The 26,267-nt window shown below is 28.3% G+C and overlaps 2 protein-coding genes across 2 annotated transcripts; both read left to right on the top strand.

The window, feature by feature from the left end:
• Window positions 1-315: 315 nt before the first annotated feature.
• On the top strand, window positions 316-3,227 carry LOC111687087 (ribosome biogenesis protein BOP1 homolog). Its single transcript, XM_023449502.2, has 5 exons — window positions 316-488; window positions 544-2,023; window positions 2,149-2,636; window positions 2,699-2,994; window positions 3,067-3,227. Exons 1-5 carry the CDS (start codon window positions 375-377, stop codon window positions 3,218-3,220), a joined length of 2,532 nt encoding a protein of 843 aa, XP_023305270.2. The 5' UTR covers window positions 316-374; the 3' UTR covers window positions 3,221-3,227.
• Window positions 3,228-13,740: 10,513 nt separating this feature from the next.
• On the top strand, window positions 13,741-25,881 carry LOC111687142 (regulator of G-protein signaling 17). Its single transcript, XM_046953948.1, has 6 exons — window positions 13,741-13,882; window positions 13,950-14,324; window positions 24,802-24,882; window positions 24,943-25,004; window positions 25,176-25,464; window positions 25,537-25,881. Exons 2-6 carry the CDS (start codon window positions 13,951-13,953, stop codon window positions 25,622-25,624), a joined length of 894 nt encoding a protein of 297 aa, XP_046809904.1. The 5' UTR covers window positions 13,741-13,882; window position 13,950; the 3' UTR covers window positions 25,625-25,881.
• Window positions 25,882-26,267: the final 386 nt, after the last annotated feature.

The raw sequence follows: 26,267 nt of genomic DNA, 5'->3' as shown, positions 1-26,267 counted from the left end.
TACAACGATATTCAGTTTTCCTATAAACGAACTTCCCAATAATTAGTCCGTTATTATTCAATAATATATGTCAGATCTAAATTGCTGCATTCAATATAACATTTAAGCCAAATTTTATGTATCAAAATTGTCATTTAGTAAATTGCAAAGTATAACGTACTAAAAACTTTAAATCAAAATTACTTTAACTATAATTTGATTAAATGGATATTATCTTATGTTATGAGCTACCCTGTGAATTTGAATTTATCGTGCGATCTGGTATCACTTTACCATTTTGTTTGACAGTTCTTTGATATTGTTAAACACGTGTGTTTGTGTATTTTTTTGTAATTTCTTTGAGTTGCATTATTTGAAGGAATAAATAAAATATTATGGCTAAAAAATCTAATAAAAGAAAAAATTCCGGTGCGCTTGAGGAGCGAAAAAAAGAAATCATTGTAAAAACAAAGGAAGATTCGGAGAGTGATGACGATAGCGTGGAAGAGGTATGGATGAAGTATTTTCTCTATAGAAAATGTTTAAACGTGTTTTTTTCGATAGGATTTATTGCAGAATGTTGGAGAACAGGAGGCTGACAGTACAGATGATGAAGGCATTGATCAATCGTATCTGTCTGATGGCAGTGATGATTTGCAATTTGAAAGTGACGATGAAGGTAACTTTACATCAATAAAGTCTAATGGTAAGCAGGAGGAAGGTGATAGCGAAGAGGATGATGGTGAAGAAGAGGAGGAAATAGATGATGCCGATATAGAAGATATATCCACTGATGATGAAGAGGACGAAGAAGAAGATGATGAAGAATTAGCATTGGATGAAAGTGACAGTGATAATGAATTAGAAGATATAAAGCAAGCTGCTACATCAGAAGAATCTGAAGATATTTTAAATAAAAAGCCAAAAAATAAGAATCCTAAAAACGCCAATACAACTAAACAATCCGCATCAAATGCCATTGAAAAATTCGATGATGAGTTGAAAAAAGAACAAAAACCTAAAGGATCTAAGAAAACAACAAAATCCAACATAGGAACTTATGAAGAATACGAAAATTCGGATACTTCGGATGAAGAAGATATTCGTAATACAGTAGGCAACATACCAATGCATTGGTATGACGAATACAAACACATTGGTTACGACTGGGATGCAAAGAAAATTATTAAACCTGCCAGAGGTGACCAAATTGATGATTTCTTGCGCAAAATTGAAGATCCCAACTTTTGGCGCACAGTACGAGATCCTCAAACTGGCCAAGAAGTGGTTCTTACGGATGCTGATATAGAACTTATAAAACGCATCAATTCAGCCCGTGTTCCTAATCCCGATCATGACGAATATCAGCCCTGGATCGACTGGTTTACATCGGAAGTAGAAAAAATGCCTATTAAAAATGTGCCCGATCACAAGAGATCATTTTTGCCATCTGTCTCAGAAAAGAAGAAGGTTGGTCGTATGGTTCACGCTCTAAAAATGGGTTGGATGAAGACAATGGAAGAATTAGAGAAGGAGAGGAAAGAAAAACGAGGACCTAAATTCTATATGCTCTGGGAAACGGATACAAGTCGCGAGGAAATGCGGCGCATACATGATCCTGTTTCAGCACCAAAACGTGATCTACCTGGTCATGCTGAATCCTACAATCCACCTCCAGAATACCTCTTCGATGAAAAGGAACAAAAAGAATGGTTAAAATTAAAGGATGAACCACATAAACGCAAATTACATTTTATGCCACAAAAATATACTTCATTGCGTGAGGTTCCTGCATACTCACGTTATCTTAGAGAACGTTTCTTGCGTTGTCTCGATTTGTATTTATGTCCAAGAGCTAAGCGTGTCAAACTTAATATTGATGCAGAATATTTGATTCCAAAGTTACCTTCACCGAAGGATCTGCAACCATTCCCCACTGTCGAGAGTTTGGTTTATCGTGGTCACACAGATTTGGTACGATCTGTCAGTGTTGAACCAAAGGGTGAATATGTCGTTTCTGGCTCTGACGATAAAACTGTTAAAAGTAAGTTTTTCTAATGTTTTAAATATAATTGATAATATTAGGTTACCATTAAAATATTAATCCTTTTTTTCAATTTTATATATATGCATACATCAAAATGGTAATTTAATTATATTCTTTTTAAGTTTGGGAAATTTCCACCGGACGTTGTATACGTACTATTGAAACTGACGATGTGGTACGTTGTGTAGCCTGGTGTCCCAATGCAAAGTTGTCAATTATTGCTGTTGCATCTGGCAATCGTTTATTGCTTATTAATCCTAAAGTTGGTGATAAAATGCTGGTTAAGAAGACAGATGATCTTTTGGCCGAAGCTCCACAGAATGATGCTCTGGAAAGTGAACGCATTAAGACAGCCGTGCAATGGTCTACTGCTGAAGCAGCTGAACAAGAAAAGGGAGTACGTGTTGTAATAAATCACTTTAAGCCAATACGTCAAGTGACTTGGCATGGACGAGGTGATTACTTTGCCACTGTTATGCCAGAGGGTGCTAATCGTTCGGCGTTAATACATCAACTTTCAAAGAGACGCTCTCAAATACCATTTTCAAAGAGTAAAGGTCTTATTCAATGTGTACTTTTCCATCCAATTAAACCCTGTTTCTTTGTGGCTGTAAGTGAAAATGTCTTATTTGATTGTTGTTGTTTCGTTAATAAAATATTTCCTTTTTTCAGACACAACATAACATACGTATCTATGATTTGGTTAAACAAGAATTGGTGAAAAAATTATTAACCAACTCGAAATGGATTTCTGGTATGTCTATACATCCAAAAGGTGATAACTTGCTTGTCTCAACATATGACAAGAAAATGTTGTGGTTCGATTTGGATTTGTCTACAAAGCCTTATCAAACAATGCGTTTACACAAGAATGCTGTACGCAGTGTTGCTTTCCATTTACGTTATCCATTGTTTGCTTCTGGTAGTGACGATCAAGCCGTCATTGTATCCCATGGCATGGTGTATAAGTAAGTTTTTTAAAAACCTTAACATAACCAAAAACGTGCTCTAAAAATTGTAATTTTGTATTTTAATTTTAGCGATTTGTTGCAAAATCCCTTAATTGTTCCGCTGAAAAAGCTACAGACTCACGAAAAACGCGAGGAATTTGGTGTTTTAGACGTTGTATGGCATCCTGTACAACCCTGGGTATTTTCAACTGGTGCCGATGCCACCATAAGACTTTACACATAGATATTCAAATAATCTGTCTATGTATGTACCATGTAAGAAAGTTTTATTTTAAGTTGTGCGTTTTCATTTACTTTTATTAAGATTAAAAAAATACAACAAAATAGGAAACCAATATGAATGTCAATAGAAATGAATTTTATTTGTAAAAAAATACATCTCCTAGATTTATTTAACACCAAAATCTTAGTTGAATTTTAAAAGAAAGCGCCAAAAAGCTTAATAGTGACTCTTGCATTTACATCGTTGAAAGAACTTTAGCAGCTGTGAAAGCTTTTCACTTTTTTCTATTCTTGCTCTTTGTTCTCGTATACTGAAAGAATATTTCTTGTGTTTTTACTCACTGGAAAGTTTATAGAGTCGCCCCAATAAGGCTGTTTGCCCAATTACACACAATACGACTTTAGTATGATTTTTCTCTTCCGTTGCAAACAGTTGGCTGGTGTACGTTTTTAATGCCATCAAAAGGATTTTGAACAAAAAGAAATAATTATGAAAAATAAATACACAGATTTTAAGTGCTACTAAACGGTTGAGATTGAAGAGGAGATGAAAAGAGCCACAATAATTATTTGCAAAAAAATTATAAATTGAAATTTAAAAAAAAAGAAAAAAGTCAAATATGAAATATTTAAATAACCAAACGAAAATGTGCATTAATGAATTCTTTAATAAATGTGTAGTGTAAAAAGCAAATAATAAATTAACAAATATTTTTTAGTATATCGTAAATAAAAGCCAAAGAAAAATGTATATTTGAGAGAAAAAATATAAAGTTTATATATTTATATCTATGTATCCACTCGTATATCTATAAGTTTTCCTCTACCTACGTACGCTTCTTGTGGTTATCGAAACAAGAAAAAATATGAAAAAATAAGAAAAGAATCTATGTAAATTTCATAGCTCCGGAACAAAAAAAATATAACGAATTATAGATTAGAGGAATTTTTGGTTACGGTGGAACGTACATTCAACTGCTGCCAGCCACTGAAGAAGATAATCATGTCCGTAATGAAGTCGGTCGTTGCCATTAATGATCATCATCATTGTCGTCGTCAGAATAATAGAATCATCATAATCGAGTAAATCTATTAAAGTTCTAATAAAAATTTCTAATACAATTAAAAATATTGTGCAAAGTGAAAAAACAACCAACAAACGAACGAACGGATAAAGAAAGAAAATATTGAAAAAGTGCGTTACGCACTCTTTTTGAATATGGCTGCTAATGTTTAGTTTAATTTAGTTGAGTTACTCTAGAATTCTCTCCAAACAAAAAATGTATGGAGGAGAAAATGAAGTTTGCTAAATGATTTTATTGAGGAAATAAGTATTTAGCAGGCTGGTGGCTGACTGGCTGCTGTTTTTAAAACGGATACCAACGGAAAATAATCAAAGTAAAACACCTGCTTCATACTCTCCAAATACACATTTTGTTTCTATTTATTTCTCTCTCCCATTCTCTCGCCATTACTTTCATTCTCATTCTCTTTTTTTTATTCATTTCTGAATCATCTCCCCATCCCCCACTATTAAGCCTAACGAGACTCTATTCGGAAAAGCTCTTTCATCGGCTAGAAGCAGCAGCGACAACAACATCAACAAATACAATAAATACCACCACAGTTCACCCCCTAAAACTACAAAAACAAACATTAACCAAAACCACCCACTCAGTAAAACTTTCACGTACAAACATTTAAAGCATTTTGATTTTTTTTATTTCGTTTGTTCCATTCTTTTCATCCAGCGCATGTTTTATGCGTTGCGGTCGGTCGGGACTTTAAGCAAAATTCAATTGAAATATAATGAAATATTAATTGCTTTAAACTGATTTAATACGAAACAAAAATAAAATCACATGTCTACGCATCCATAAATCATATTTCTTCAAAAAGTATTTTTATTGTCAACGAACCGAAAAAATATTTAATCATTTAGATTTTTCGCCAAAAAAAAAAAAAATAAAATATGAAAAGCTTATTTTTTATTCTATAAATGCAATGGTTATTTTTATTGCATTTGGCTTTTACTCACTTTAATTTGTTTTCTCTTTACCCATTGTGTATAAATTTGTTTCCTTTTAAAAAGTTAACAAAAAATACAACAATTGTACAAAAATATTTAAATACAACAACCTCTAAGAATGAATGAAATGGATTTTAATGGTGTTTCAACTTAAAATAAATAATAAAAAATCGCAAAAAAAAAAGAAATTCATACAGATGTACATTAGTCTGCTACAATATGGAACGAACGAAATAATTCACGAAAATGTTGTTTGAATATAAGAAAATTCTTTATAAAGAACAAACATATTTGACCTTTGATTTCTTGCAAGGAAGTCAATTCATTACTTGTTAGTAAAGGACACATTTAAGAATGGGATTATTATTTTACGTTTTAACATGACATAAAGATTGTTATTATTTGAAAATTATTCTGAAATCTTAATTTTAAATCGCTGGTATGAAAATTATTCATCCATATTCACTTCAAATTGGTTGTTTCATGATTTCGATTAAGAATATATGTATGTGCCTTCAAGACCTTTAATGGTCATAAGAAATATTTATTTTGCTATATAAACTCCGCAGATTTTTAATCCAATTTCAGAATGGCAAATTGGTATTTTGTAACAATAATTTTGAACCAGTCTAATGTTTATATACACATATGATTCAATAAGAATAGCCAAAAACAAATATCATACTTACTATTGTTATTATTACACAACAAACAAAACTAAAATTAAACAATAAAAAAGTAGAAAAAAATTAAAAATACTTGTGGTCCTAAATATTCAGTGTATTGAGTGAGTGAGTGAGTGTGTGCATGTATGACGAGGTATAGTTTTCGAATTCAGTAAAAAGAAACAAAATAAAAAACTTTTCATCGACATTAATTTTGTTTCATTTAAGTATTCATTTTAAATATTTTAGAATTTTTTATTTCTGATCGTTTGTTTTCGTTCATTTCGTTGGAGTAAAAGTGCCAATTATTATGTTAAAGTTGTTATAGTTGTTGTCGTTGCTGCTCATTCTTTTGGCATATATGAGAATGTACATACATACATGCATACATATAATATATGTATGTCATGTTCGGGTAATTCTAATAATTTCTTCCTTCAGACTCAAAGTAACTGCAAAACAACATATTATTCAATAAGGTAAGTTAATTTCTGTTATTATTTAATAGTTTATTTTTTTACTATACAAAGTATATAAAGACTGATGATGGTTTGGGGTTTTATTGTTTATTACATACAGTGTTTACCGGTTTGATAAATATTTATTTTAATACGGTAATCGATCTGAACTAGGAACACATTTTATAGAGTTGCAAACAACAAACGGCTAGAACATTTGACCGATTTCGATTTCCAGTAATTAAATTTGGATTATTATGTGTTACTTAATAATGATAGAATAAGTAGAATAGATAGATAGATAGATAGATAGATAGATAGATTGATAGATAGCTAGATAGATAGATAAATAGATAGATAGATAGATAGATAGATAGATAGATAGATAGATAAATAGATAGATAGATAGATAGATAGATAGAACTTTAAGTATTAAATTACTAAACTACTAGACTATAGACTACTCTATAGACTAGACAATTAACTAGACTATAGGTTAGACTAGACTATAGACTAGACTATAGACTAGACTATAGACTAGACTGTAGACTAGACTATAGACTAGACTATAGACTAGACTATAGACTAGACTATAGACTAGACTGTAGACTAGACTATAGACTAGACTATAGACTAGACTATAGACTAGACTGTAGACTAGACTATAGACTAGACTATAGACTAGACTATAGACTAGACTATAGACTAGACTATAGACTAGACTATAGACTAGACTATAGACTAGACTATAGACTAGACTATAGACTAGACTATAGACTAGACTATAGACTAGACTATAGACTAGACTATAGACTAGACTATAGACTAGACTATAGACTAGACTATAGACTAGACTATAGACTAGACTATAGACTAGACTATAGACTATAGACTATAGACTATAGACTATAGACTAGACTATAGACTAGACTATAGACTAGACTATAGACTAGACTATAGACTAGACTATAGACTAGACTATAGACTAGACTATAGACTAGACTATAGACTAGACTATAGACTAGACTATAGACTATAGACTAGACTATAGACTAGACTATAGACTAGACTATAGACTAGACTATAGACTAGACTATAGACTAGACTATAGACTAGACTATAGACTAGACTATAGACTAGACTATAGACTAGACTATAGACTAGACTATAGACTAGACTATAGACTAGACTATAGACTAGACTATAGACTAGACTATAGACTAGACTATAGACTAGACTATAGACTAGACTATAGACTAGACTATAGACTAGACTATAGACTAGACTATAGACTAGACTATAGACTAGACTATAGACTAGACTATAGACTAGACTATAGACTAGACTATAGACTAGACTATAGACTAGACTATAGACTAGACTATAGACTAGACTATAGACTAGACTATAGACTAGACTATAGACTAGACTATAGACTAGACTATAGACTAGACTATAGACTAGACTATAGACTAGACTATAGACTAGACTATAGACTAGACTATAGACTAGACTATAGACTAGACTATAGACTAGACTATAGACTAGACTATAGACTAGACTATAGACTAGACTATAGACTAGACTATAGACTAGACTATAGACTAGACTATAGACTAGACTGTAGACTAGACTGTAGACTAGACTATAGACTAGACTATAGAATATAGACTAGACTATAGACTATAGACTAGACTATATATTAGACTATACACTAGACTATACATTAGACTATAGACTAGACTGTACACTAGACTATAGACTAGACTATACACTAGACTATAGACTAGACTATAGATTAGACTATAGACTATAACTATAAACTAGATTATATACTAGACTATACTATAGACTACACTATAGACTACAACTATAGACTAGATTATATACTAGACTATACTATAGACTAGACTACATAGACTAGGCAATAGGCCTTATGACTAAACTATAGACTAGACTACATAGACTAGACTGTAGACTAGACTATGTACTATACATAGACTAGGCAATAGGCCCTATGACTAAACCATAGAGTATAGAAAGTTCTGTTGAATGCCATGTGGATTGCTTATTAAATGTTTATCAGTTAGAGAATGTAATAATGTACTGAATTTTCCATGCCTGGCAATTACATTGGAATTATATATTTCATGATTACTCTCAAAATATCTTCATAATCCGCAGTTGTAAAAAATTTTGTATTTATTAAACTGAAATTTTATCGACTGCTCCTAACTTTGAGAGTTCTTAGAGTAAAAACATTTATTTGTAAAGTAGAACTTAATTTTGTGTTCAAAACCACATTAAAACGTTTTTTACCAGCAACTCTGTATGGAATCTTGTAGTATTTGTGGTGTAATATTCTTTGAAAACATTAAAAAAATAATAATAACAATGTTTTTCTTTTTTATAGACAATACTAAGGTATTGATTTTGTTTTAAAATATTGATAAATTGAATTAGTGTTTTGCGTAAAATTGAATTGAATATTTTAATTGTGCGTTGGTTGTACGTACAAAAATATTTTAAACTTTAATTGGAATTTCCAACATGATTTTCATTACAGTATTCAACTATTTTCCAGTTTGTTTGTGAAAATTGTGGACCGCAATTTGTTTTTATTGAATTTTTTGGAATGAGTCATTGGAATTAATTTAATATGTTTTGCTAATTTTAATTGTCGAATATTTCGTTTGTATGAGTTTTATATTTAAATGAAAAATAGGTGAAAGTACTTTGAGTAATAAACCTATCGAATTTAAAGCAATAATAAAAAGAATGATAAAACTGAACTTTAAGAATTAAACAAATAGTGCAATACATTCGTAGTACACTAACTAAAAAAATCGATTTTCATTTTATTACATTTTAATAACTGTGTTTATGAGAAAATTAATCTTAATTTAAATAGCAGAGTTTCTTCTTTGAATTGCCGATAATTTTTAGTAATCAAATATATTTTTTGTAGCTATGTATGTATGCATGTATGTATGTATGTATGTATGTATGTATGTATGTATGTATGTATGTATGTATGTATGTATGTATATATGTATGTATGTATGTATGTATGTATGTATGTATGTATGTATGTATGTATGTATATGCACTTAGTATGTAAATTATACAATTATTAAACCATTTCAAAATTTATGAGAGAAATATAATGATGTCACAAAGTGTATCTGTTTTAAATCCAGTAAAATGCATCTTATCTTTTTGTCTCACTGGTCGTTATCGTATCTTCTAAATACAAACATATGGATGTTTGTTTCTGCTTATATACATAACTACATACTTTCCCAGCAAACATAATCTTTTAGTATTAAATTCAAGATTTGAAAACAATTCTGATTTTTTTAATTATTCTACAAGGTAAACATGGGAGGAGCTAGTACAACATTTTATCACTCTTTCATGTTCCAAAGTTTACCCACGCACATATTTTGAAATTAATCCTAAGTTAACATCGATATAAGTAAAGATTGATCATTAAAACCCTATGTTGTATATAGGAAAAATGCATTTTGTTACAGAGTGCTTAAGAGTGAGTATATGATTCGACATAGACAAACGAACTTACTTGAAATACATATACTTTTATACACTATTGCATTTTTGTTTGCTGGGATCTGTTATAAACATCGTCTTATATGATCAAAATAATGTATGTTTGCTGAAGTTCGCACAGAAATGTGACTCGTAAGTGTGATTACGTATAAACAGATAAACAATAATATATTCATACAACATATTGGACAATCTTCAAATCCTGTATAGTGGATGGATGAACGTGTGTGTATGTGAGTTTGTTTATATTTGTATAAATGTATTGATGATGCTACATCAATATTTTGTTTGCCGGTTTCCAAATTGTACATCAACAATATTCTCATTTACATTAAATGTTTGTATTTCATGCCACACAATCCACAAACAAACAAAATAAATCTACTACTTACTAAATAACATGTGAATATATTTAATGTGACGCTTTAAAATAATCTTATCTTTTACTCTCACCCTAAGTTTGTCGGACTGTCTGTCTGTTTGATTGGTTTTGGTTTAACACTTTCGTTTATTTTTCAGTCTTAATCAGAAAGTTTTAAAAATTGGACGTTTTTCTTAGATTTGTTTTAAGAGTTGTTCTATTAACTGTTTGGTTTGTTAGTTATAAAAGAGTTATGAAAATAATAATGACCAAATGTTGAATAATTAAAATGTTTGTAATATACATATTTGTAAAGTAAGTAAGTAAGAAAGTAAGATTTATGTAAAGCTGATCACTGAAATATAATAATGTTAAGGCTTTAATTTTGATATTTTCGAAGAAAAGAATTTTGAAGAAAATTTTATTTTAACAAAAAAAAATTAAGAAGTAAAATGTTAGTGAACGAAACGCTAAAAATTAGTGATCACAAAATAAGGTAGTTTTTTTACTTTAGAGTTAATTCTATGTTTTCATAAAAAAATGGGTTTTTGAAAGGAAGTATGAGTTTTTTAACAATGTTAGAATATGATTACACAAAATATGGACGATCGCAATATTACAGACAATGAATATTAAATTCCTTTTAACAAAGGTTTAGATAATTTATGTGTTTGATCAATAACTCGACTTTACAGTGTTTTTACCGATCTTAGCGCATTTTAACAAAGGTTTAGATAATTTATGTGTCCGATCAATAACTCGACTTTAGGGTGTTTTTACCGATCTTAGCGCATTGATACCATATCGCTCGGAATGGTATTAAAGTTATTCCTCTATTAAACAAGTCTTCTTCCATTTAATAAATTGTTTTTCCTTATAATGTTCTTGCTCATTGTCAGCAATTATTACCTGGCATCCCTAAAGTGATGATGTTGCATTGGCAAAGATAATGGCCTAAGAACGTAGGTGATGATGTATGTATCTATGTGTGTATGTATCTATGTTTAATGACGTTGATGATATCAATATGATTGTGTGGTGACAATATTGACAAGTATGACCATACAAACGTGCACTCTGAACAATCTCTACCACATTTTCAAACATATATTCAACTTTATCTGATGTCACAAATAACGGCGTTAAGTGCAAAAATAATAAAAAAAAAACGACAACACAGGAACAAGACAAAGAAATGAAATCTCTTTCATTTGCCATTGATTCAAGTGCTCCTTAGAAATGTCGATACTGTAGTTCCACAAATATTGTTAGCTGGTGTTATTTAATGGCAATGATGATGTTCATGTTTGCGATGCTAACGATGTAGCCAGCATGATGATAAAAATAATTGTTGTGCTCTTCATGATACACATTGCTGCTGACATCTTTAGTTAGTGTTAGGGTAGTTGTTGTTGTCATTATTATTATTGTCCATCCATCCATTCAACCAATCATTGAGATTACTTACGTGTTGTTGTTGCTCACAAGTACTATTTGAATATTGTCGTTGTAAATTGTTTAGCATATTTACAGGTGCTCATTTGCCACTTCCTTATCTGCTAAAGGACATTTTCGTTATCAGCATTACTCGTTTCGTTGTTTTATAATACAGATAAATAAGTACAATAGCATAATAGTATGAACCTAATTTGTGTTGAGAATTTTTAAGAAAAAAATGTCTCAATATTGTTTTATTGATTAAAAAAATATGGGTGATCTAAACTAATGCCTTTTAAATATTTGAACCAGTTAGTTTTAGGCACTAATGAACAAATTAAGATTTGGACATCTCTAATGTCCATATGCATACATACGTACATATTTTACAAGTGATTGACCTGAAATGTATCATCTCATTAAACTCAGTAATTGTTTCAACAATTAAGATAAATGCTCCTTACGACAAGCGTCCAATCTAAAAAAAATATGCAAATCACTAACAAATATGTTTTTAAATAAAGCATCCACAAGTATAAGTATATAAACAATTAGATAGATAGATAGATAGATATATAGATAGATACATAGATAGGTAGATAGATAGATAGATAGGTATATATAATATATTATATATATATAATTATATTATATATATATATATATTATATATAATATATATATATATTATATATATATATTATATATAATATATATATATATATATATATATATATATATATATATATATATATATATATATATATATATATATATATATAATATATATATATATTTTTATATATATATATATATATATATATATATAAATATTATATATATATATATATTATATATATATATATATATATATATATATATAATATATATATATATATATATATTATATTATATATAATATATATATATTATATATATATATATATATATATATAGATAGATAGATAGATATATCATTCGTTTAATCGGTAAATACTGTACCGATTATCCAACTTTAACCCAAAAATGTTCAAGTTTGTTTTTCGTATAATCCATATGATTAAAACAAGTTTTTGAACAAAGTCTCAAATTCCTCTACAGCATTTCCTGTTATTTTTTCATTTAAGCTTAAATTCGATTATATCAAACCATTTTCTTTTATGAATTTATTAATTTATAATTCTTATATATATATATATATATATAATATATATATATATAAGTATATATATATATATTATATATATATATATATATATATATATATATATATATTATATATATATATATATTATATTATATATGTATATATATAATATATATATATATATATATATATATATATATTATATATATATATATATTATATATATATATATATATATATATATATATAGATAGATATATCATTCGTTTAATCGGTAAATACTGTGCCGATTATCCAACTTTAACCCAAAAATGTATATATATATATATATATATATATATATATATATATATATATTATATATATATATATATATATTATATATATATATATATATATATATATATTATAATATATATATATATATATATATATATATATATAATATATATATATATATATATATATATATATATATATATATATATATATATATATTATATATATATATATATATATATATATATATATATATATATATAGATAGATAGATATATCATTCGTTTAATCGGTAAATACTGTGCCGATTATCCAACTTTAACCCAAAAATGTTCAAGTTTGTTTTTCGTATAATCCATATGATTAAAACAAGTTTTTGAATAAAGTCTCAAATTCCTCTACAGCATTTCCTGTTATTTTTTCATTTAAGCTTAAATTCGATTATATCAAACCATTTTCTTTTATGAATTTATTAATTTATAATTCTTATCGTTTCAGATTAAATGTTTCATTATCAGCAACTTGAAGCACAATTACCAAAAAGAACCAATGTTAAATTTAGTATTTCCTAACGCACCAAACCCTACAAAGTATTAAGAGATCCAATCGGCTTCAACATTTACGTAGAAATATAAACATTTTTTATTTAAATTTAGAAGCATAAGCAATAAGCCAATCAACAAGTAGCTTAAAATTAAAAGACTTAAACAAATTTAGGTGAGTTGCAACATTAAATACTAAGATATTTGCTTGAAAATTTCATTGTTTTTTCTCAAATATTTAGAATGTCTTGTACAGTATCAGAACTGCCGTCAGGATGTCGTTTGCGCGGCATGAGCTCATCGTCACAGCAACAACAACACAATACCAGCAATACTGGCAGCAGTGGTGGCAATGGATCTGGTGGTGGCGGAGGTGGTGTTGGAGTCGGTATAGTTAGTAGTAGTGGAGGAAATGGTCGAAGTAGTGGTGTTGTAGATGTTACAAATACGGGAGGTATTCATATAGGAGGCATGTTAACTTCAACAAGTGCAATGGGAACAACGACAAATAGTGGTTTAACAGATGCGACAAATCCACTTCAACGTCAACAACAACAATCACAAAAACCATGTTGTTTTTGTTGGTGTTGCTGCTGTTCGTGTTCGTGGGCAAAATGGTAAGTTGTGTTCGTGACAATTAAAATCTTTTTTATAAAAATTAAACCGAACTGTGATATGTATAATTCAGACGCTTTTATAATTCTAACATGTTTAAGAAATATTTACCTCATTCTTTTTTCTTAACTTATGTATATAAATCTATAATTCTAAACAATTCTGTTGTATATTAGTAAAGTATACAGTGTAGAGAGAAAAAGGGGGCATTTTTTATTTTCTATATTTCATTCAAAATTATGTTTATAGTATTCAGCACATCCTACAATCTTTAAAGACTAGACTATAGAATGGACTGTATACAAGGATGTAGACTAGACTATCGACCAAACTATAGACTGCGATATCTACTGGAATAAAGACTGTACTATAGACTATAGACTGTACTATAGACTATAGACTGTACTATAGACTATAGACTGTACTATAGACTAGACTATAGACTAGACTATAGACTAGACTATAGACTAGACTATAGACTAGACTATAGACTAGACTATAGACTAGACTTTAGACTAGACTATAGACTAGACTAAAGACTAAACTATAGATTAGAGTATAGGTTAGACTATAGACTAGACTATAGACTAGTTAGAAAAGGTACCGAAAATATAGTGACAGTACAGGGGTATTTTTTAAGTGATTTTTTAAAAGGGGAGTTATATGGGAGCAAGGGTAAATATGGACCTATCCTTATAAATTTTGTTACGTGGCTTCAAAAGCTATGTATGTTGAATTTCATCGTGATACTAAACTAGTTTTACAGTAATTTTTTATGTTAGCTAGTCTATAATCTTACTCAATGCCTCATTTAATAGTTATTATATTATTCTACCTGTAATGGTTTTCTACACAAATGTAAATATCAACATTTCTTGGAAAAAAAACTGCCAAAATCGACTAGGGTTAGGAACAGTAACTAATTCCTTATTAGATATAAGCTATTGACAATTGGCTACAACAACTTATGTTATTGATAACGACAACTCATTACCAAGTAATGTATTATGAAATAAGTATATTACCTACAATACTCCTTACCAAAAATTGAAAATATTTATATACTTTAAGGTGGGTGTATGACCAATATTTTTGTGCGTTATAAACAGCACAAACGTATAATAATACCCTCCCCACTTTGGTTTTGTAAGTTATAAAAATAGTGAAAAAGTACTGAGTTTTCCATGCCTGCGAGAGACTGTAGTGTGTATGTATAAATTGTTCTGCGTGAGTACAAACAAATGTAAATGAAACACAATACGATGATGCTCCATGAAACGGATTCAATAACAAATAGACTTTTTCCTGATGTCTTGCTTTTGTTAATATTTTTATTTAGTGTATGACATTTTGTGTGTTTTTTATGATGATTTTGTTTACACAATTATACTTACGTAAATAGTTTAGGTCATAACGTCACATAATGGTCATATTTCTGGCACGAAGGCTATGTCATACATTGATCTCCGTCAATGAAATGCTTCCTTTCACTTTTTAAACACAAATTATGATGTGTTTATAAGACAAATTTTAATCATCATTTTCTTATTCAAAACCTGAATTAAAGTCTATGTAATACATAGTCTAGTCAATATACTAAATTTTAATAGAATCAGACTCTATCATTGCTTTTCATAGTGTAAATGTCATGGTTCAAACAATTTTACATGTGTATATATTAAAAATATCTAATTTTGTAGGTATTAAAATATTTAAATTTTGTATAAAAAATGTGTTAGCAATCTGTGATTATCCTAAATATACATATGTATGTATACACAAATATGTATGTTTACAAATAAATATATGTTTGTTTGTATGTATATATTTAACATTCCTAGATGTTGACCATCACACACTTTAAAATCGTTTTGTTAAAGAATTTCGAATGATGTAGAGATTTAAAATTGCGTGGTCTCACTTGTAAACATTTACAAACTCTCTCGTACAAATTGTACACTTTACTCTCTATGTATAACATAGTAAAACTCATTCATACTCTTGTACTCACTTGTGTATAACAAAGTAAAACTCATTCATACATTTTCTCACTTGTGTACCTCATTTTCACAAGTTTTCTAAATTTCCACAAGTCTCCAGTTAAAGCTTTCAGTGAGTTCATCCTTTGAAATTTTCTTCTTTTATTTTTGGTTTCCTTTAATTTAAATAGCAATGCCACGAAGTAAATAATAAAAAACTATTAAAACTTTTAGTCGGCAAGCTTTCATTTATAGGGTAAATAAATGTTCAAGCTTTCAAGTTTTAGTATATAAGCTTTTGTCCATAAACTTTTACAATTTCATTCATGAAAGTTTTACGTTTGAACGTGGATAAACAACGCCAATGTTGTTATGTCCAAAATAGGTATCTCCCAAGAATGCTTATGAATTAACTTTTTCTTAATACAAGAATTATGTTGTATGTAAATTCTTTTTAATATTTTATAAACTTTTCTCATTCATATGAAATTTTTGTTCATTTTAAATGTGTAATTCCGAAAGAGTCGATTTATCTAAGTACTACATAGAAGTACTTAGATAAATAAATATTTATAAAAAAGCTTTTTGTTGTTGTTGTTACCGCTGCTGCTTTTGTTGTTGCTACTGTTGATATTGTGCAAATAAATTTATATTTTATATTCCACATACGCCTGGTTGTACCGACTTTATTTCAGTTGTGTTTTACCGCTGTCGTGTACAAGTTGATCTCTTCTTTTCCCTGTTTTTGTTCGCATTTTTAAAGTTTGTTTCTTTTAAAGTTTTCTATTGTTTTCTTAATTTCCGTCCAACTTCTTTAATGTTGTGCCTAACAAAAAAACAACAACAAAAATTGTTTATTTATTGAATTTGTGATTATTAGTGTTTGTGAGTGTGTGTGTGTTTTCGAATGTGTTTGGAATTTTGAATTTTTACAAACAATGTTTGATTGCTGTTGGATTTGCTTCTTTGCATAAATATTTAATAAAAATGCAGATGTTGGTCAAAAAAAAAAAATGAAAATGTGCACCATGACATGTGTTCTTAAATATGTATGAACATGCAAAATAAATTTTTAATAAACAATATAAATGAAAACTAAACAAGAAAATCTTCTATGAAATAATAGTGAAAAAACATAAAATAAAACAGAAAAAAAAACAATTAAATCGACTTTGAAGTGTTAAATATTAAAAATTATTTAATATCAAACTAGTAAAATCTTTACTTGCTTGCAGAAAACATAATTAGTTATTTATAACAGCATTTTGTTGTATTTTTCAGTGATTTTTTCTCTTTCGTTTATGAATAATAAAAATTTGTTGTGTACGTAAATAAAATTAACCACAATTGATTACACAGTAAATGTGAATTCTTATAATAATAAATAATAATTTTCTATGTACAATGTGCATATGTGTGATTACTAATATTTGATGTATGATTATAAAGTACTACTACGTGGGTATTTTAGTCATCAAAGTAATCAATTAACCTGTTACACGATTAATCATATTATATATAGATACATTTATACTGCATTTGATATTATGTAGATATGTATTTATATAAACTGTTGCTGATATTGTATACTTCCGCTGCAGACGGTCGCAATAAATAATTCCTTCCATTTAATTTAATAAACATATTTTAAACATTTTTTTTCAAATAATATTTGATATTTTTGTATATAATTAATTAGTGATATTAATTGAAATTAAAATTATTCAAGAATTTCATTAATCTCTAAAAATATATATTATTTTTTTAGTTTCCTCTAGCAACCTGTAGCGTATTAAAGACAAAATTCCAAATTTGGTTGTAGTGTATTTTTTAGAAATAAAGACTAATTCTAATGCTTTAGTGAAAAACTATGAAACAAATTCTGTTTATTTTCATATTAAAATTAAAAAAAAATATGATACATTTCGAGTGATTATAGATACCGAAGTCAAATTTCCACGTCCGTCTTTTTGTGTGTATATACTTAAAACAGTTTTCAGAAGACCCCAGATATCTGCGAGAAGATAGTATTTTTGAGCATGCTTTGCCAAAAAACAACAATATACAGCTTGTTTATAAAAACAAAACAGAAAAAGAATAACGCTATAAGTTATTATTGCAAAATCTTTGTTGGAAATTTATATGTGAAGAATAAAGCAGAGATGGAAAAAATGTAATTGAAATAAAAAAAAATATACTAATTGAGTATTATATTGGTTATATTAGTACCAAAGACTTGGTACTTCTTCGTTCTTTAGTTTTGAATTTTTTTAATAATAAACCTATAAATATTCACTTATAAGGGGAACCTTTTAGGTACTTTCTCGTAATTCAAAATGGACTTTTATAATTTTCTATAATAATGAACCTAGACACATAAGATTCAACATTCAGCGTCCTGTGTGAATTAAAACCTCAACTGGCACTTTTTTGTTTTTTCTGCAACCTAGAACCTAGAAATATATAATAAATCATGAACAAGAGGGAACTTTTTTGTACTTTTTCGTTTTTCAACAGGTACTCTTTGAATCTTTAGGGGTACTATTTCGTTATTCAATTGTCACTTCTCATTTTTTGTATTAAAATAAATTTTGATTGTTTTTTAATACACTATCTTGAATATTATATATAGGACGGACATCGGACATTATATCACACTAAAAATTTCATAAATCTTGAATCAACATCTTTTTACCCGTTTAAGCTATTTAGTACCTTTCTGGACATTTTAAGTGCCATTAGATCATTAAAGCAAATTAAGGGAAAATTCTATCTAGTAAGCACATTACCTTTTTGGCTCTATTGAGCCATAGAATTTCATAATGATCCATATTATTTCCAATATTATATTTTTGTGAGCCGTTCTAATGTTTATTGCTCAATATACTATATTAAAACAGTTTATTTTACTTCAAAATTTTGTCAAGGTTTATTGTCACTTTTTGCCTTCAAAAACTTGCAATTTTAAGTATATAATTTACATTTATTCAATAATAAAAACAAAAATAAATAAAAACTTCCTTATTATGGGTTTTACCAAAACATGTATGTACATATTTATAATCACTTTCAATCTATTCTAGACCCAGAATATATACACACTTTTGTGGCGACATCGTCACCAAGACACTTACTATTTGGAGACACTAAATTTGACTATAGAAACAAACAAATTTGGTAGTTTTTTTAAACGTTTTCCTTTTTTTGGTAGTGGGATTGTAACTGTCATATACATATATAGAAATGATATGTCCTTGCACAAATTTGGCCCACAACTATATTCATTATTACCGATAAATTATGTAGGTATAAACAGAAAAAATAGTAAATAATAACAAATAAAATAGAAATAAAAAATCTACAGTGGAAAGAAACTTGTCAGCAGTGGAGTTGTTTGTTCAGACAAAAAAGGGTCACAAAATTTTAACAAAAAAAAAAAGAAAAAAAAAAAACAAAAACTAAGAAATGGAAATGAGTCAACAGGACTTTATTGAACGCATTTTAATTTGAATGCCTACAAAATAATTTTTTTTCCTCTGTTGTGGTTGTGGCACCAAGGTAATACTTAGTGGCTGCTAGAAAAAGCGTGTTTTTAGGTCTACTTGTTTTTGTTTTGTATAAATAATTACGGAAACTTTACTTTTTGTTTTGTTTTAGAGGTTTCATTAAACATAATTACCAACATTTGCACGTTGTTGCTGTTGTTGTTGTTTATATTTAGTTGTTGCTTTTCTAATTTTATGGGTATTTCTTTATTCTTTAATATACTTTACATGTAGAACCATACAATATCCTTTTGGCTGTTTGGTCTCAAAGTCCCTAAACACACATTTGCCACATGCCACAATACTAACTCACTTACTCACTCACCTCTACACAAAGATATTAATGTGTGTAGGTGTTTGTACATGAATTTGTGAGTTTGTTTCTTTTTTTTCACTTTTCATTGCCTTTGACAAAGAACATTTCTAATGTGCACAGTTGTGCTGACAAAAATAGTAAATACTTTGAATATGTTAATAAAATTTTTTCAAGTGAAAAGTTTTTAAACAATATATGTTCCTTAGTGAGGTAGTTATAGTTCTCATTCAAACATATAATTTTTGCTACCCCACTGTTGTGACCTATGTATGTTAAATATGCAAGTCATTTTTCTTCTTTTTATAAAGGTTTATTATGAGATTATATTATTTTTCTTTGCAGTACTTCAGTTTATTTAATTATGTAACGGTTTATTGTAGTTGTTGTACTAGTTTAGTTACAATTCAAAGTGTAATGAATATTTAATTAAAATGTAGCTCTACATAAATAAATAAACAATGACTAAAGTAGAGGGAATTATATGATTCCTTCCTCCCTATTTGTCAGGCATCCGTGGATATCATGTAATAATTAATATTAGGTCATCTTAATTTCGCCTATTATTGATATTGTGGCCATAAAAATTGCTGTAGAATACATACAGTATTATGGGATATCTAACAGGGAAATCCACACATTTACTGATAGCAAAGCAGCCATTAAACCCCTAGAGAATGTGTATACAACGTCGAAAGTTGCCCAAGAATGCCAGTCATCTCTCGAGGAGATAGCGAGACATTCATTGGTTTCCCTTGCGTGGTTTCTGGACATGGGAGTATAGAATGTAATAACTGTGCTGGCGCTTTACCGAAAGACGATTGTGTTGTACAAGCACAAACTTGTCAAAATCCAGAAAACTGGGGTTATAACAGGACATTGGCCACTAGGCATTCATGGCATTTTCATGATTTTTGTACCAGAGGCAATGGCAGTACAGAGCATTTTCTATGTCACTGTCCTGTTTTTGCCGATTTAAGATAGGGCTTTTTTAACAAATTAGAAAAATATTGATGTTAAAAGTAAAATGCATTATATTTTATTTAAATTTTCTAAGTATATTTCTGTATGGTTTTTTGTGCATTTAATCGATTAATATAAATTTGAATGTTTCCTCTTATTATGCATTCCATTTAAATCATTCTGAACGACTAAATATTGTAAATTTCTCATAATCATTTATTCATTTGTGTAATTTAAATTAATGTTGTAGCAAATTTGATCAATCCATTAACTGCCAGTGATTTCCCCAGCCCCTGCTCTCTTTCTCTGATTTCTGTTCTATAATTTTAAGTTTTGACAAAATCCAAAGTAAAAACCCCATCGCTATTACATTCAGCAAATTAAAAACAAAAAAAAATAAAACAAAAGAAAGAAAAAAGTATAGAAAATTTTTAAGAATCTCAAAAATGTGTATATTTTCACATGATTCAATAAAGAAATAAATTCTCGTCTATTTAGCAAATACTCGTAAAAAAAGTAATAAATAAAAATGCCCAAAATGCTGGAGAAATATTTTCTATCTCGGAAAAATGTAGTGGAAGCATCTGCAACAACAATAACCAACAAAAAAAATAGATAAATGAAAATACAACAAAAAGTGTTTGTTACTCGTACTGAGCAAGAACAACAACACCTCATAAATTCCAAAATTAGATTTTGACAGTACAATTTAAGCACTTGAAAATCAAACATACAAAATAATTTAAAGACGCGTTATGTTGTATTTAAGAACCGATAAAAACACATACACACACAAGCTATCATACATATACACAAATAATTTGCCATAATTAAAAATTCAATTAAAACAAAACAAAAAAGTTTTAAATAATAAAAAAACGAAATACGAAAAAATAACAAATTAAATATTTAGCAAAGTGTTAATACCGTGTACGAGTATGAATGAGCATTTTATTTATTTGTATCTGTATCTTAAATATTTAAAACATAAATAGTAATTGAAAAAACCCGCAAGTGTATAAAAGAAAAAAACTAAATAGTAATAAATGTTTTACCACAATTTGCCAATCGGACAATTTCAAGACATTAATTATTGAAAAACTATTTGTGAAAGTAACGGAACATAATGGCTGAACGTTGGAAAAGTGTAGTGTCGAAATTAAAACACAGGTACGTATGTGTGTGAGCTTTGTTTGTATTTTGTGTATCCTATTCAAGCACACACACATTCATTCACACTTTTACTTACATGAACACACATATGGGGGATTTTATGTTAAGTGACCTAACTTTTGAAACCGTAGTTTTCCGAAATTTTCAATAATGTTAGTTATAAATATACTTTTAACTTTTCTCCTTGATCTAAAGGAAAATAAAAGAGTTTTTATGGCCTCCACAAGGGTATAACCGTCGCAAGTATTGCATTGTCTTTACAAGTGTATGAGTATTATCCATCAGTAAAATGTTATTGTTTACATTTCTATAGCCATCACCAAAAAAGATATAGGGTATATTGGTTTTGTCATTCTGTTTGTAACACTTCGAAATGTTGGTTGTAAACCCACATATTCTAGATCTATTTTAAATTGTATTATATGACCTGATATGTTTACACAAATATTATTTATTAAAATACTAAAGAAATGGTTTATATAAGTTTTATAGGGATCAAAATCTAACTACCAAATTTTATGAGAATCGATCCACAACTGAGCTTTCCCCTATATAAGGTTCCTTTCATTAAATTACTGTAACGCTGATTAATGATTTATTAATTCAAGTACATCGACGAAGATTCCCTCTTTATGATTCCAAATTCACTACTTCTGAAGTAATGCTCAAGAACTAGTTTTTAAGTTCTTCTTTGGAAACCATAAACACATACAACAGAAAAACAAATTTTAAAATAAAAATTCTGAAAGTACATTTTTTTAACTTTAAAATAATATTTTAAACTAGTTGTCAGTATAATTAGTATAATATTATAATATTTTAAACTAGTTGCCAGGATAATAAGTCCCTTTTACCACACACATATTTATTTAGCTGTAATTGTATTAGCAAATCGTTATTGCTAATTGCTGATAAGATAATTTTAGATTTGAAAAAAAAAATAAACAAAACTTTTTATATATCAAACAACAAAACAGCGTCAAAACAAACTACATACTACTACTTACTATTATTACGATTTCTATTAAACAACTTCTATATCCAATGATGGGTGTTTATCAGTAACAAAAGCAAAAATTATTTTTTTCTTAATCGTATTAAATCAATAATAATAAAGCACACAAGTTCCCCAAAACCCACCGAACATCATCCCTATTTGTTGCAATTTGTATCGTTGTTTATCTATCCCTTTCAGACAGACAGATCCTGTAAAGTATTCATTTTTTTTTTGCTTTAATTAATAAATTTATTTCCAACAACTATTATGTATTAATTTTTATAATATTTATAATCATTTAAAGCAATATAAATTTTTAACACTTTTCTTTAAAAAGGTTACATTCTTTAAAGATCTGGCAATAATACACTGATTGATAGAAACACATTTAATGAATGTGTTTGAGTCCCTACTCACAAATACGAATTGTCTATGAACATTTAACTCCAATTTAATTTAGTTGCATACATTCGTATTGGTATCGATATGATAACTATAGGAAAAAAGGAGAAAAACATGAATTGTTATTTTAACTGATAAAACAGAAAATAAAACATTTAACCAACACAATCAGTATACATTCTAATCAGATTTAAGTACTTTCATAGTGAGGTTGAAAATTATAGCATGATTTTTGACTATACTAGAATATAGACTAGACTGTAGACTAGACTATAGACTACACTATAGACTAGACTTTAGACTGGACTACAGACTAGTCTATAAACTAGACTATAAACTAGAGTATAGACTAGACTATAGACTAGACTATAGACTAGACTATAGACTAGACTATAGACTAGACTATAGACTAGACTATAGACTAGACTATAGACTAGACTATAGACTAGACTATAGACTAGACTATAAACTAGACTATAGACTAGACTATAGACTAGACTATAGACTAGACTATAGACTAGACAATAAACTAGACTATAGACAATACTATAGACTAGACTATTGACTAGGCTATAGACTAGACCATTGACTAGACTATAGACTATAGACTAGACCATAGATCAATATACGACAATATAAATGAAAGAGTATTTATAAATAAAAAACTATAACCAATATACTTAATTCCGATTTGTTTGTGCTATTACATTAAACACAACTGCAGGTATTTAGCTACAACTCGTTCACTTTAGATAAGACATCTAAACGTACATACACTAAAAGAGTGTGAAAGGGATGATATTGGAGCACGGGAAATCCTAAAAGCTAAAATATGTTTTGATTTCTATTACAATATTTGAGTTTTCGTGCGTAAAATGTATAGTGTGTCGTTTTGTTAAAGTTTAAGTTTAATAAAAATTTAGCAAACGCATAAATATTGAAAATAATATGCCTTGGTTTTTCTTAAATACTGTAACATTTAAGTGTGTGATAAAATTTGATTTTAAATTCTAAAAATATTGTTTAAAAAATTATTGATTTTCATACATATTGCAATTCTCTTTTCATGCTCATTTGTCATTTTCTTTGTTTGTTTTTCACTTTTAGTTTGGCATTGAAAAACGCAGAAGACAATGCACCAACAAAACGTGATCCGGCTAGTTCTGATTTATTATTAGAGGGAGAACAGTAAGTGTTTTATAACATATTTTTTTATGAAATATTAACATAATTTGTAATTAATTGTAGGCCTTCACTGGAAGAAATACGTAGTTGGGGACACAGTTTTGATAAACTAATGAAAAGTCAAAGTAAGTTATTATCTAGAAATTCAAGTTCAAATATACATATTAAAAGCTGGTAAAATTGGACACATAAGCCAAATAATAGTTTGTCAATCTGTCCATTTTCTGCTATATAACATTTCAATAATTTTTTTTAAGATATATTAACATTAATTCGTTCTTGTTCACTCTCTGTAGGTGGTCGAAAAGTATTTCGTGATTTTCTACGCAGTGAGTTTAGTGAAGAGAACATACTGTTCTGGTTGGCCTGTGAAGATCTGAAAAAGGAAATCAATGCAGAAGCAATTGAGGAAAAGGCTCGACTCATCTATGAAGATTATATATCAATATTGTCGCCCCGCGAAGTATCACTAGATGCAAGAGTACGAGAAGTAGTCAATCGCAATATGGTTGAACCGACATCACATACATTTGACGAGGCTCAAATACAAATATACACACTAATGCTCAGAGACTCATATCCCAGGTAAGTTCCTATTTTTATATATAATTCAAATATCTGATTCATAAATTTAAATTTTTTAAAAACTACTTACAGATTCATAAATTCCCAAAAGTATAAAACACTCGCTCAACTGCAAGATGGCATGTCCGCATCGGGCTCCACAGCAGACAGTCCTACTTAAATGTTGCTGAAGAAATAACAAAACCAGAACAGAAACACTAAAAAAAAACATGGGAATCAATGTCACTATACAACACAAACTGATGATCCATAAGGTTGTTGCTGCTTACAAACTAGAAAATTATAAATTTCCTACACCAAACACCCCCTACTCCCGCGCAAACATAAAAGATCAGAATTTGCAAATGAAAAACTACAAAACAAAAAACAAAAAACTATTTTGCAAGCACTTTGCCTTGATCAGAATGGAGTAAAACTTAAACTTATATAAGAAACACATAATTAAAGCACAAATAGAGCAATATTTCCAATTTGTTTTTATTTTTGTTGTTTAAATTTTTAAAATACTTTTATATCGAATTGATCACTCTAGAACAAAAACAAAAACAAAAAAAAATAATATATATAAATATATGAAAAAATTAACTAAATTAGATTTATAAGCGCAACAATCGTATTATGCATTTTAAATGTTTAAAGAAAATTAATAAATAAAAAAAATTAAAATAGTTTTTATAAACTGCTTATAAATCGTAAACATTACCAAAATATTTTTTTTTACTTATTTATACACATATTTGTTACTTTAATATCGTTTTTATAATTAAATTTTTTAATTCCTTTTTTTTCTTTATTTAGCCAAT

This window comes from Lucilia cuprina, chromosome 6, assembly GCF_022045245.1.
Source record: "Lucilia cuprina isolate Lc7/37 chromosome 6, ASM2204524v1, whole genome shotgun sequence".
NCBI lineage: Eukaryota > Metazoa > Arthropoda > Insecta > Diptera > Calliphoridae > Lucilia > Lucilia cuprina.
The sequence above is the reverse complement of the archived record's forward strand: the minus strand, read 5'-3'. Positions and strand labels throughout refer to the sequence as shown.

Coding starts and splice junctions, on each gene's coding strand:
- LOC111687142 (XM_046953948.1), top strand. CDS start 13,951: ATGTCTTGTACAGTATCAGAACTGCCGTCAGGATGTCGTTTGCGCGGC. Junction 14,325..24,801: donor TCGTGTTCGTGGGCAAAATG/GTAAGTTGTGTT, acceptor TTTCACTTTTAG/TTTGGCATTGAAAAACGCAG. Junction 25,005..25,175: donor TAAACTAATGAAAAGTCAAA/GTAAGTTATTAT, acceptor CACTCTCTGTAG/GTGGTCGAAAAGTATTTCGT.
- LOC111687087 (XM_023449502.2), top strand. CDS start 375: ATGGCTAAAAAATCTAATAAAAGAAAAAATTCCGGTGCGCTTGAGGAG. Junction 489..543: donor ATGACGATAGCGTGGAAGAG/GTATGGATGAAG, acceptor TTTTTTCGATAG/GATTTATTGCAGAATGTTGG. Junction 2,024..2,148: donor TGACGATAAAACTGTTAAAA/GTAAGTTTTTCT, acceptor ATTCTTTTTAAG/TTTGGGAAATTTCCACCGGA.